Genomic DNA, 12,252 nt, shown 5'->3' on the forward strand with positions numbered 1-12,252 from the left:
GTTACAGAGATAGGGAGGGGTGTAGGGGCTGGAGGTGGTTACAGAGATAGGGAGGGGTGTAGGGGCTGGAGGAGGTTACAGAGATAGGGAGGGGTGTAGGAGCTGGAGGAGGTTACAGAGATAGGGAGGGTTGTAGGGGCTGGAGGAGGTTACAGAGATAGGGAGGGTGTAGGGGCTGGAGGAGGTTACAGAGATAGGGAGGGGTGTAGGGGCTGGTGGAGGTTACAGAGATAGGGAGGGGTGTAGGGGCTGGAGGAGGTTACAGAGATAGGGAGGGGTGTAGGGGCTGGAGGAGGTTACAGAGAGAGGGAGGGTGAGGTTATAAAGAGACACGAGGATGAGAATTTTTGTTATAAATCACGGCATTGCTGGACTGGGAGTCAGTGTAGGTCAGCGAGCACGCACAGGATGATGGGTGAACTTGACTCATTGTGAGTAAGAATCTGGGCAGGACAGTTTTCAAGAAGCTGAGGTTTAAGGAATGTGGCAGGCCAGCAGGTGAGCATTGGAATGGTCATGTCTGGAGGGAACAAAAACACGGATTACAGTCTGAGCAGCAGAGAGGCTGAGGTTAAGGCGGAGACAGGCGACCTTACGAAACTTACACATAACCATTTTTATGTCCCTCCCTCCTCCGATTGCGTGCTTGCTGAACCGAGGAGTGAAGCTGGGGAGCATGGAACACTTGCCTATTTCAGACTCAATTTTAAAAATCGAGCGTTGCTCTCCCCCCCACCCCACCCTCAGCATCCCCCCTCACCCCTCCCGCCACCCAGCACCCCCACCCCACCCGCCCCCCCCGACCGGGGCAGGTACAGCATTTGTTAAAAGGCTGGTTAGAGCCCCCTCCCCACCAACCCCCTACTCTCGGCACCCCCGCAAACAACATTCCCTCGGCTCCAACCCCCAGAAGTTTGTCCGCTACTAAACTCGTATGACATTCTTAGAATTCCCACACTTGGGTTGCCAACTCTGGCTGGATGCATTCCTGGAGGCGTCATTGATTGGGTGGGAAGCGGGAGCTCATCCAATCAGCCGTTTTAACCCCCATCTCCAATACCTTTGTAACAAATAAACAAGCGTTCAAAGAAAATGAAGAAACCAAAAACATTTTGTAGAAAATCAGAATCCCTCTGTTTATATTCTTTCTCTGTGTTGCTCACTCAAGGGACTTAAACATCAATTGCCAGAGGCCCCTGAACAATAAGGAGGTGTTGGCAACTCTTGCTGACCAACTCAGACATGAAGTACTGCACTGTACAGGGGCAGGATTTTTTAAATTCATTCATGGGGTGTGGGCGTCACTGGCTAGGCCAGCATTTATTGCCCATCCCCAATTGCCATTCAGAAGGTGGTGGGCGAGCTGCCTTCTTGAAGCTCTGCAGCTCCTGTGGTGTAGGTACTCCCATTGTGCTGCTGGGAGGGATTCCAGGATTTTGACCCAGTGACAGTGAAAGAACAGCCGATATATTTCCAAGTCAGGACGGTGATTGGCTTGGAGGGAAACTTGCAGGTGGTGGTGTTCCCATGTATCTGCTGCCCTTGTCCTTCTAGATGGTCGAGGTCGTGGGTTTGGAAGGTGCTGTCGAAGGAGCCTTGGTGAGTTCCTGCAGTGCATCTTGTAGATGGTACACACACTGTTGCTACTGTGCGTCGGTGGTGGAGGGAGTGAATGTTTGTGGATGGGGTGCCAATCAAAAGGGCTGCTTTGTCCTAGATGGTGTCAAGTTTCTTGAATGTTGTGGGAACTGCACTTATCCAGGCAAGGGGAGAGTATATTCCATCACACTCCTGACTTGTGCCTTGTAGATGGTGGACATGCTTTGGGGAGTCAGGAGGTGAGTTACTCACCACAGGATTCCTAGCTTCTGACCTGCTCTTGTAGCCACAGCATTTATATGGCTGGTCCAGTTCAGTTTCTGGTCAACAGTAACCCGCAGAATGTTGATAGTGGAGGATTCGGCAATAGTAATGCCATTGAATGTCAAGGGACGATGGTTAGATTCTCTCTTGTTAGAGATGGTCATTGCCTGGCACTTGTGTGGCACGAATGTTATTTGCCACTGGATATTGTACAGGTCTTGCTGCATTTGGACATGGACTGCTTCAGTATCTGAGGAGTTGTGAATGGTGCTGAACATTGTGCAATCATCAGCGACATCCCCACTTCTGACCTTATGATGGAAGGAAGGTCATTGATGAAGCAGCTGAAGATGGTTGGACTCAGGACACTACCCTGAGTGCCTCAGGGTAGTGCCCAGGCTGGTGCCCATGGCGTCAACATTGACAACATTCGCAGGATAGCGGAATGGAAGATATCAAGAAAACAGGAAAGTAAAGCAGAGATAGGAGAACAGTCACGATTGTATTGAATGGTGAAGCAGATGCGAGAAGCTACACATACTCCTCCTGTCCATTCATCATTCCACCATCACAATACAAAATAAGCCAGAGGTTTTCAACCCCACATTTGAACTTGGGTCCCAGAGATAAAAGGGTCTACTGGAGGCAGTGGAAGACCACCCCTCATTTAATATCAAAATCCTGGGGGTTACCATTGACCAAAAACTGAACTGAACTAGCCATATAAATACTGTGGCTACCAGAGCAGGTCAGAGGCTGGGAATTCTGCATAGAGTAACTCACCTCCTGACAACCCAAAGTCTGTCCACCATCTACAAGGCTCAAGTCAGGAGTGTGATGGAATATTCTCCAGTTGCCTGGATGAGTGCAGCTCCCACAACACTCAAGAAGCTCAACACCATCCAGGACAAAGCAGCCCCGCTTGATCAGCATCACATCCACCCTCTCCTACACTAACACACAGTGACAGCAGTGTGTACCATCTATAAGATGCACTGCAGCAACTCACTAAGGTTCCTTCAACAGCACCTTCCAAACCTGCGACCTCTGCCACCTTGAAAGCTAAGGGCAGCAAACGCATGGAAACACCACGACCTGGAAGTTCCCCTCCAAGCCACACATCATCCTGACTTGGAACTATATCGGCCGTTCCTTCATTGTCGCTGGGTCAAAATCCTGGAACTCCCTTCCCAACAGCGCTGCCGGTGTAACTGCACCACAAGGACTGCAGCGGTTCAAGAAGATGGCTCACCACCACCTTCTCAAGTGGCTGAAGAGATAGTGGGGGAGGAATATTCTTGGGATATTGGAACCAGTTTTAGGAACATAAGACTTAGGAGCACGAGTAGGCCGTTCAGCCCTTTGAGCCTGCTCCGCCATTCAATAAGATCTTGGCTGATCTGTTTGTGGTCTCAACTCCACTTTCCTGTCTGCCCCCATAACAGCTGACCCCCTTGTCTATCAAAAATCTGTCTAACTCCAGCCTTTAATATATTGTGACCCAGTCTCCACTGCTCTCTGGGGAAGAGAATTCCACGGAGTAACAACCCTTTGAAAGAAGAAATTCCCCCTCATCTCAGTCTTAAATGGTAGACCTCTTATTCTTAAACTCTGTCCCCTGGTTCTAGTCTCGCCCACAAGTGGAAACATCCTCCCGGTAACCACCCTCTCAAATTCCCTCAGGACCTTCTATGTTTCCACAAGATCACCACTCATTCTTCTAAACTCCGATGGGCATAGGTCCAACCTGCTTAACCTTTCCTCTTAAGATAAGCTCCTCATCCCAGGAATGAGTTGAATGAATCTTCCCTGAGTTGCTTCCAATGCAATTATATCTTTTTTCAAATAAGGAGACCAAAACCGTACAGGGTATTCCAGATGTGGTCTCACCAACGCCCTGTACAGCTGCAGTAAAACATCCCTACCGTTAGACTCCATTCCCCTTGCAATAAACACCAACATTTGCCTTCCTAATCACTCGCTGTGCCTGCATACTAACTTGTTGTGATTCATGTACCAGGACACCCAGATCCTTCTGCACCTCAGAGTTCTATAATCTCTCTCCATTTAAATATACTACTTTTCTATCCTTCCTGCCAAAGTGGGCAAGTTCACTTTTCCCCAGGTGATCTGGGCGAAGCTGGGGCCTGTACAGGCCTAACGGGTTGCACCTCAACATGGCCGGGACCCGTTCCCTTGCAGGGCGGTTTGCTAGTGCAGGTGGGGAGGGTTTAAATTAACTTGGCAGGGGGATAGAAACCAGGATGGAACATTATAAAGGAAAAATGAGGTGCACAAAAGATTGGGAGAGACAGCTGGTACAGTAGTAAGAAAAAGCAAGAGGTTAAGGATGGGGTCAGAGTAATGGGGGGGGGGGAATGCATTAAAGTCTAAATTAGGTGCATGCATGTGAATGCGCAGAGTGCGGCAAGTAAAGCAGGTGAGCCACAGGCATAGGTAGTCGCCAGTGAATACGATATTGATGCACTAACTGAAAAGTAGCTCAGGAAAAAAAAGGGCAGGGCTGAGTACTAAATATTCTTGTTCAGGAAAGATGGCAAAGGAAGGAAAGGAGGAGTGGTGGCAGTACTAATTAAGGAGGGCATTGCAGTGCTGGAGGAAAGAGGATGCCTCAGAGGGTCGAGGACAGAATCTATTTAATCAGAGCTAAGGAACAATAGAGGTGCCATTACGCTACTGGCTGTATTCTGTAGGCCACTAACTAGTGGGAAAGATATAGAGGAAGAAATCAAAAGGAAATCACAGAGATATGCTTACAACGGGGGACCTTAATTATCCTAATTTAGACTGGGATGGTAGTAACGTAAAGGGCAAAGAGTTTCCGAAGTGACTCCAGGAGAACTTTCTATATCAATATGTTTCCATATGAGGAAAGAGGCATTGTTGGATCTGGTTCTGGCAATTGAGGTAGGGCAGGAAAATCAAGTTGCAATAGAGGAATATCGAGGGGACAGTGATCTTAAAGGCGTAGGTTAGCTACAGGAGTGAAAAAAATAGTCAGAGAAGCAAAGAGAGAGTATGAGAAGAGACTGGCAGCTAAGATTAAAAGGGAATCCCAAAGTCTGCTATAGGCTTATAAATAAATAGTAAAAGGGTTGTAAAAGGAATGGGATCCATTAGTGACCACAAAAGGAGTTAACACATGGAGGCAGAGGTATTAAGTGAGTGATTTTCATCTTTATTAAGGAAGATGCTGCCCAAGTTACAGTGAAAAAGGAGGTGGTTGAGACACTGGATGGATTAAAAATTTAGAAATTTAAAAACGATTGAAAGGTTGGCTGTACTTAAAGTTAAGAAGTCACCAGGACCGCACGAGATGCATTGTGGATACTGAAGCAAGTTAAGGATGGAAATTGCAGAGGCACCGGCCATAATCTTCCAATCCTCCTTAGACACTGCCAGAGGTCTGGTGGAGAACTGCAAATGTTACATTAAAATAAAAGCAAAATTACTGTAGATGCTGGAAATCTGAAATAAAAACAGAAAATGCTGGAAAAGCTCAGCAGGTCTGGCAGCATCTGTGGAGAGAAAAACAGAGTCAACGAAGAGGACGGACTCGAAACGTTCACTCTTTTTCTCTCTCTCTCCACTGATGCTGCCAGACCTGCTGAGCTTTTCCAGCATTTTCTGTCTTTATTGCAAATGTTACACCCTTGTTCAAAAAAAAAGGATCTAAAGATAAGCCCAGCAAATACAGGCCAGTCAGTTTAACCTCGGTGGTGGGGAAGCTTTTAGAGACAATAATCTGGGACAAAATTAACAGTCGCTTGGACAAATGTGGATTAATTAAGGAAAGCCAGCAGGGATTTGTTAAAGTCAAATTGTGTTTAACTAACTTGACTGCGTTTTTTGATGAGGCAACAGAGATGGTCTATGGGGGTAATGTGATTCATGTGGTGTACATGGACTTCCAAAAAGCATTTGATAAAGTGCCACATAACAGTCTTGCCAGCAAAGTTAAAAACCCCCAAAATAAAATCAGTGTCAGCACGGATATGAAATCGGCTGAGTGACAGGAAACAGGAATGGCAAACGGCTGGTTTACGGACTGAAGGAAGATAGGTGTATGGTGGCATTCCGCAGGGATCAGTATTGGGACCTCTGTTCTTCCTGATTTATATCAACGTTCCAGTCTTGGAGGAGATGGACTGGGCACAATTTCAAAATCTGTGGTGGACACAAAAGTTGGAAGTATTGTGAACTAGGAGGAGGAGAGTGATCGACTTCAAGCGGACTTAGGCTGGTGGAATGGGCGGACACATGGCAGATGAAGTGAAATGATTTATTTTGGTGGGAAGAACGGGGAGAGACAATACAAAATTAGGGGTACAATTCTAAAGGGGGTGCAGAAGCAGAGGGACCTGGGCGTACATGTGTACCAATCATTGAAGGTAGCAGGTCAGGTTGAGAGAGTGGTTAATAAAGCATTACGGATCCTGGGCTTTATAAATAGGGGCATAGAGTACAAAAGCGAGGGGGTTATGTTGAAACTGTATAAAACACTGGCTCAGCCTCAACCGGAGTATTGTGTGTCCAGTTCTGGGCACCGCACTTTAGGAAGGACGTGATGGCTTTAGGGAGTGTGTGAAAAGTTTTGCCAGAATGGTTCCAGGGATGAGGAACTTCAGTTCCATCTATAGATTGGCGAGGCTGGGGCTGTTCTCCTTGGAGAAGAGAAGGCCGAGAGGAGATTTGATAGAGGTGTTCAAAATCACGAGGGGCCTGGACAGAGCAGAGGGGGAGAAACTGTTTCCATTGGCGGAAGGATCGAGAACCAGAGGGCACAGATTTAAAGTGATTGACAAAAGAAACAACGCAGGCATGTGTACACAGTAAGTGGTTAGGATCTGGAATGCATTGTTGTGGAGGCAGGGTCAAGCGAGGATTTCAAAAGGGAATTCGATAACTATCCAAAAAGAAAATATGTGCAGGGCTACGAGGAAAAGGCAGGGGAGTGGGACTAACCGAGCTGCTCTTGCAGAGGACTGGCATGGATAAGAAGGGCTGAATGGCCTCTTCCTGTGCTGTAACCATTCTATCTATGGTGCAATTCATCCCCCAGAAACCCATTGTCCTCATCCAACATTCACCTACATGAATCAGCACAGGCATAACAGGGCAGGGCGATAGGGAACAATTATGTCTCCTGAAAGCTTACAGAATTAGGAGGAGGAGCCTGCTCTGTCATTCAATAAGATCACGGCTGATCTGATCTTGGCCCCAGCGTGTTCCCCGTAACTTTCGACTTGCTCCTAAAATGAAGAATCTGTCTGTCCCAGCCCTTGAACGCAGTCGATGACTCAGCCAGCGCGGCTCTCTGGGGGAGGAGAATTCCGAAGATTCACAATCCTCCGAGAGAAGAAATTCCCCCCCTTATCCCCCTCTCACCCCGGACGACGCTCTGGGTGCCAGTACTGCAGAAGCCCAGCCCCCAAGGAGGTGCCCAGTTTCAGCTGGAACCTTCTGCCCACTCAGGTGGGTGCAAAAGAACCCACAGCCACTATGGCAAAGAAGAGTGGAGGTGGGTGGGGGGTTCTCCCTGGTGTCCTGGAGCCAATATTTATCCCTCAAACCAACATCACCAAAACAAAAACACATGATCTGGGCCATTTGTCACATCAATTGTTTGTGGAACTGGCTGTCTCTACACCAGTGACTAGAGCACCAAAAATACTTCCTTGGCTTTAACTGAGGACGAAGGTCATGAAAAGGGCTTCAGAAGTGGACTAAAAGCAAAATACTGCAAGTTGCCTGAGCTCTGAAATTCCGAAGGAGTGTCATATTGAACTCCAAACGTTAATTCTGTTCTCTCTCTCTCTCTCTCCACAGATGCTGAGATTTTTTTCCAGCACTTTCTGTTTTAATTCTAGATATGGAAGCCCTTTCTGGGTGAACCAACAAACAACTGGGGTCTCATATGTACATCAGTGAGGAGAAAGAGTTAACCAGGAGCTTTTGAGGAGGCCCCAGAAAAAAAAATCATGAACACAAACATTATCCAGATGCCTTGTAAAAACTCGCCAGCAACTTTATAAATGGTAAACTGAACACAAGAAGTTTTTTTTTGCAGCAGAGGTAGTTAAAATTGGCACTTGGCAGGGATGAAGGTATAAACAGAGAGCTTAATAATTAACCAATGAAACGCTGTGAATCACAGGCTCCTTCTGTAGCTCAAGTTCAGCTTCAAAAATTTCAATTTCAGCAAACGAGAAAGTTGATATTTCTCTCTCTTGTCTCTTTCTCCCCCTCTCTGTCCACACACTCACCTCCCATTCTGCTCCTCCGTGTCACCCTTTCCCTGGTGAACCAGTCGCTCCTCGCTTCCCGTCAGTCGCGAAGTCATATCATTTGTTACAAACTTTTTAAAAGTTCAGTAGAAGTTAAGAACTTTCCCCAGCCTGGTTTCTCTGATTCGCTCTCTCTCTCTCTTCCTCTCTGACTCTATGTAATTTCCCCCCACCCATCCTCTCCCCACCTCTTCCTCTTCCCCTTTCCCTCCCCCAGTGACGGGAGATCAGAATGATGAGCAGATCCCCTTATTAATCCGTCATTGAATTCAGCAGCAGCAACAACAGGGAGAGGGAGAGAGAGAGCGCTAGCTGTGGCCGGGTCCTAGCGCTGCCTGGTGTATGTTGGTGGTGGGTGTGCCTCTTATACAGAACCACAGAATTGTTACAGCGCATCGTATCTGCAGTGGCTCTCAGAAAGGCCAACCCACCTAGTGCCGCCTCCTCACCCCGCCCTTCTCATGGTCCTGCACATTCTTGCTTTCCAGATAACAGTCTAATTCTCTATTGAACCTGCCTCCCGGCGCTCTCAGGCAACGCCTTCCAGACCCCAACCACTCGCTGCCTGAAAAGGTCTCCATTGCTTCTTTTGCCAATTACTCTAAGTCCGTGCCCTCTCCATCCTACTGCCAAGGGGAACAGCTTCTCCCTCTCTACTCTGTCCAGATCCCTCCTGATTTTGAACACCTCTGTCAAATCTCCTCTCAGCCTTCTCCAACAAAAACAGTCCTAACTTCTCTGACCTACCTCCATAACTGAAGTTCCTCATCCCTAGAACCAATCTTGTTAATCTTTCCTGCACTGTCTCCAATGCCTTCACATCCTTCCTGAAGTGCGATGCCCAGAACTGGACACAATACTTCAGCTGAGGCCAAACTAGTGTCTTATACAAGTTAAACATAAACCCCTTGCTCTTGTATTCCATACCCCTATTAATAAAAACAGAATTACCTGGAAAAACTCAGCAGGTCTGGCAGCATCGGCGGAGAAGAAAAGAGTTGACGTTTCGAGTCATGGGTCATGAGGACTTGAAACGTCAACTCTTCTCCGCCGATGTGGCCAGACCTGCTGAGTTTTTCCAGGTAATTCTGTTTTTGTTTTGGATTTCCAGCATCCGCAGTTTTTTGTTTTTACCCCTATTAATAAAGCCTACGATACTTTGTAAAAATTCATTCACAGGATGTGGGCGTCACTGGCTAGGCCAGCATTTATTGCGCATCCCTAATTGCCCTTGAGAAGGTGGTGGTGAACTGCCTTCTTCAACCACTGCAATCCCTGTGGTTTAGGTTCACCCACAGCGCTGTTAGGGAGGGAGTTCCAGAATTTTGACCTAGCGACAGTAAAGGGATGGCGATATAGTTCCAAGTCAGGATGGTGAGTGGCTTGGAGGAGAACTTCCAGGTGGTGGTGTTCCCATGCGTCTGCTGCCCTTGTCCTTCTAGATGGTAGTGGTCGTGGGTTTGGAAGGTGCTGTCTAAGGAGTCTTGGTGAGTTGCTGCAGTGCATCTTGTAGATGGTACACACACTGCTGCTTCTGTGTGTCGGTGGTGGAGGGAGTGAATGTTTGTGGATGTGGTGTCAATCAAGCGGGGCTGCTTTGTCCTGGATGGTGTCGAGCTTCTTGAGTGTTGTGGGAGCTGCACTCATCCAGGCAAGTGGAGAGTATTCCATCACACTCCTGACTTGTGCCTTGTAGATGGTGAACAGGCTTTGGGGAGTCAGGAGGTGAGTTACTCGTCGCAGGATTCCTAGCCCCTGTATGTTTTATTAACCGCACTCTCAACCTGTTCTGGCTGTTTGGTTGATTGTCAAGCATCATCCAATTGGATGATGAGTCTTTCTGCTTTTTGATTGGTGTAGGAAGGCACTGTGTCACAAGGATGGATGTGTTGGCCGATGAATGGCTGGAAAGCAGGAGGCAAGTCATGTGGGGATACTTCCAGGAATACAATTAATTACCATTGGCAACCCTATTCTGCAGGAGGCAGGGGGCAAGGGGAGGTGGGCATAGAGCTCCTCCTTCCAGGGTGATCAACTCTTCCAAAATAAAATAAGATGCACCTCGATCATGGGGACAGGAGGTGGACGGGTTCTGGGACAATAAGAGGTGCATGGGGGGAATGGGAGGGTTTCTGGTGGCAATAAGAGTTTCTGGTGAAGATAAGAGGGAATGGGGATGTTTTTGGTGAAGATAAGGGGGAATGGGGAGCTTCTGGTGAATATAAGCAGGAATGGGGGCTTCTGGTGAAGATAAGGGGGAATGGGGGGTTTCTGATGAAGATATGGAAGGAATCGGGGATTTCTGGTGAAGATAAGGAGATAAAGGGGGTTTCTGGTGAAGATGAGGGGAATGGGTGGCCTCTGGTGAAGATAAGGGGGAAATGGGGGGTTTCCAGTGAAGATAAGAGGGAATGGGGTGTTTCTGGTGAAGATAAGGGGGAATGGGGGGGTTTCTAGTGAAGATAGGGGGAATGGAGAGTGTCTGATGAAGATAAGGGGGAATGGGGGGTTTCTGGTGAAGATAAGGGGAATGGGGGAGGTTTCTGGTGACCAGGGGGAATGGGGGTTTCTGGTGAAGATAAAGAGGGAATGGGGGTTTCTGGTGAAGATAAAGAGGGAATGGGGGTCTCTGGTGAAGATCGGGGAGAATGGGGGTCTCTGGTGAAGATCGGGGAGAATGGGGGTGTTCCTGGTGACAAGAGGGAATGGGGGGGTTTCTGGTGAAGATAGGGGAAATGGAGAGTTTCTGATGAAGATAAGGGGGAATGGGGGGTTTCTGGTGAAGATAAGGGGGAAATGGGGTTTATGATGAAGATAAGGGGGAATGGGGGTCTCTGGTGAAGATAAGGGGGAATGGGGGGTTTCTGGTGAAGATAAAGGGGAATGGGGGTTTCAGGTTAGGATTGGGGGGTTTCTGGTGAAGATAAGGGGAGATGGGGGTTTCTGGTGAAGATAAGGGGGAATGGGGTTTATGATGATGATAAGGGGGAATGGGGGTCTCTGGTGAAGATAAGGGGGATGGGGGCTTTCTGGTGAAGATAAGGGGAATGGGGGGGTTACAGGTGAAGATCAGGGAGAAAGGGAGGGTTTCTGGTGACAAGGGAGGAATAGGTGTTTTCTGGTGAAGATAAGGGGGAAGGGGGGTTTCTGGTGAAGATAAGGGAGAATGGGGGCTTTCTGGTGATAATAAGGGGAATGGGGGTTTCTGGTGAAGATAAGGGTTTCTGGTGAAGATAAGGGGGAATAGGGGTTTCTGGTGACAAGGGGAATGGGGTTTTCTGTTGAAGATAAGGAGGAATGGAGGGTTACTGGTGAAGATAGGGGACTGGGGGGTTTTCAGGTGAAGATCGGGGAGAAAGGGGGGTGTTTCTGGTGAAGATAAAGGGGAATGGGGGTTTCAGGTTAGGATTGGGGGGTTTCTGGTGAAGATAAGGGGGAATGGGGGCTTTTGATGAAGATAAGGAGTGAATGGGGGTGGTTCTGGTGAAGATAAGGGGAATGGGGGAGTTTCAGATGAAGATTGAGGAGAATGGAGGGTTCTGGTGATAAGGAGGGAATGGGGGGGTTTCTGGTGAAAATAAGGGGGAAATGGGGGGTTTCTGAAGATAAGGGGGAATGGGGGTTTTTGATGAAGATAAGGAGGGAATGGGGGTTTTCGGCGAAGATTGAGGAGAATTGGGGGGTTTCTGGTGATAAGGGGGGAACAGGGAGTTTCTGGTGAAAATAAGTGGGAAATGGGGGGGTTTCTGGTGAAAATAATGGGAGCTTTCTGGTGATAAGTGGGGAATAGAAGGTTTCTGATGAAGATAAGGGGGAATTGGGGGGGTTTCAGGTTAAGATCGGGAGGAAGAGGGGGGTTTCTGGTGAAAATAAGGGGAAATAGGGGGTTTCTGGTGAAGAAGGGGGGTTTCTGGTGAAGATAAGGGGGGAATGGGGCTTTCTGGTGAAGGGGAATGGGAGGGGTTTCAGGTGAATATTGAGGAGAATGGGGGGTTTCTGGTGATAAGGGGGTAATAGGGGGTTTCTGGTGAAGATAAGGGGGAAGGGGCGGTTTCTGGTGAAGATAAGGGGGGAATGGGGT

General features: G+C 48.1%; 1 protein-coding gene across 2 annotated transcripts in view; it reads right to left on the reverse strand.

Annotated features, from left to right (window-relative positions):
* bnipl (BCL2 interacting protein like) overlaps nucleotides 1-8,336 on the reverse strand; it is a 70,366-nt gene extending 62,030 nt beyond the window's left edge. For both annotated transcript variants that reach the window (XM_041181615.1, XM_041181614.1), the window contains exon 1: nucleotides 8,151-8,336. In XM_041181615.1, the coding sequence (XP_041037549.1) occupies nucleotides 8,151-8,227 (77 nt within the window). In that variant the 5' untranslated portion in view covers nucleotides 8,228-8,336. The remainder of the gene's footprint in view (nucleotides 1-8,150) is intronic.
* Between the last annotated feature and the right edge of the window lie 3,916 nt (nucleotides 8,337-12,252).

The sequence above is a fragment of the Carcharodon carcharias genome (assembly GCF_017639515.1).
Source record: "Carcharodon carcharias isolate sCarCar2 chromosome 36 unlocalized genomic scaffold, sCarCar2.pri SUPER_36_unloc_1, whole genome shotgun sequence".
NCBI lineage: Eukaryota > Metazoa > Chordata > Chondrichthyes > Lamniformes > Lamnidae > Carcharodon > Carcharodon carcharias.